Source organism: Brassica oleracea, chromosome C9 (assembly GCF_000695525.1).
Source record: "Brassica oleracea var. oleracea cultivar TO1000 chromosome C9, BOL, whole genome shotgun sequence".
Lineage (NCBI taxonomy): Eukaryota > Viridiplantae > Streptophyta > Magnoliopsida > Brassicales > Brassicaceae > Brassica > Brassica oleracea.
This window is the reverse complement of record NC_027756.1, coordinates 35,624,055-35,625,489: the sequence shown is the minus strand read 5'-3', so window position 1 is coordinate 35,625,489 and position 1,435 is coordinate 35,624,055. Positions and strand designations below refer to the sequence as shown.

The 1,435-nt window shown below is 41.0% G+C and overlaps 1 protein-coding gene across 1 annotated transcript; it reads right to left on the bottom strand.

Moving 5' to 3' along the window:
• LOC106314881 lies at positions 1 to 1,314 on the bottom strand. Its single transcript, XM_013752689.1, has one exon. It carries the CDS (start codon positions 1,312 to 1,314, stop codon positions 1 to 3), a length of 1,314 nt encoding a protein of 437 aa, XP_013608143.1.
• Positions 1,315 to 1,435: the final 121 nt, after the last annotated feature.

Here is a 1,435-nt window from a genome sequence, read left to right as displayed (position 1 = left end):
TCATTTTTTTTTTTGAGCTCCTTGCGATGAATGGAGCTTGTCTTCAACAGTCTCATACCTGCATTTTCTTCTCCTTCTTGCTCCTCTTCTTGATTCAGGAGCTAGCACACTGGCATTCCGAACAGTATATGGAACCACCCAACTATCCTCAGGAACACCTATTGGATTGATAGTTTCTTCATAAGTTGTTCTCCAATTGGAAGTCGTGTACATGAAATCCGTTAGTGAGGATGGGGCTCGGCCAACTGTTAAACCAGCCTTGATTGCGTGTCTACATGGGATTTTCAGTAGGTCGTATTTCCCACAAGAGCAGGTTCTTCTGTCCAAATCAACCAGGCAGTTGATTATATCTCCGCGAACCAAAAAACGATGCTCGTTAACTGGCTGGACAAGAAACGTTTTACCCTTGTTAATCCGTCTATCTATCTTTTTCTCGATGGCAATAGTTAATGGTTTTGTGTGCTTCCTGCTTCGTGTGCGTCGTTCGAAGAACCAACGGGTAAGCATTTCTCTGATGCTATCCAACAAAGGAATGACTGGATACTCTCTTGGTGAGCGCGTAGCAGAGTTTATTGACTCAGCCGGGTTTGTTGTCCTGATGTCGTACATGTATCCTTGAAACTGACAGCGAGCCCACTTTGTAACATCTGCATCTGTTAAATATTTTCCAATAGCTGGACTAATATTGCACACAGCTTCGAATCGCTTCTGAAAATCAACAATTCTATAAGCTTTAGAAGCTTTTGCAATCAATCCAACCACTCCTTTTCCTCTGTAATGTGTGACCACATTATTTAACATATGGTGAATCCAAATTCCATGTTGAGAAAGAGGATACACATTCTCAAGCCCCTTACAAAGTGTGTTATTTCTGTCCGACACAAACGCAAGAGCACGCTCGTCCGGAACAATAACCTTTAGTTGTCTGAAAAACCAATCCCAAGAACGATCATTTTCTGAGTCCACAACCGCAAATGCAATAGGATACAAGTTGGAGTTTCCATCTAAAGCCGTCGCAACAAGTAATACTCCTTTGTATTTGCTCTTCAAAAATGTCCCATCAACAACAAGAACTTTTCGCATGGATGTATGAAAACCTCTCACTGATTGCCAAAATGAAACAAATAGAAATCTGAATTTACCATCAACATCGGTTTCGTAAAAGGTGTGTGTTCCTTGATTAGCTTCTTTCAGCATGTGCAAGTATTTCGGAAATTTTCCAAAACTCTGCTCAGGAATGCCTCTAACCAGACTAATCGCATACTCACGAGCGTCCCACACTAATGATTTAGATATCTCGCATCCATGTTCCATTCTCATAATCTATATGATATCATTAGCTTTGGGACCTCCCAATAGTTTTTGCAGAAGCACTACAGGAAATGTGATTAGTAATAGCGGACGAAAAGCGCTATCATTTTGGTTTAATAGCGTT

What these genes read in the sequence shown, in the direction of transcription:
- LOC106314881 (XM_013752689.1), bottom strand. Translation starts at nt 1,314, where the DNA reads ATGGAACATGGATGCGAGATATCTAAATCATTAGTGTGGGACGCTCGT.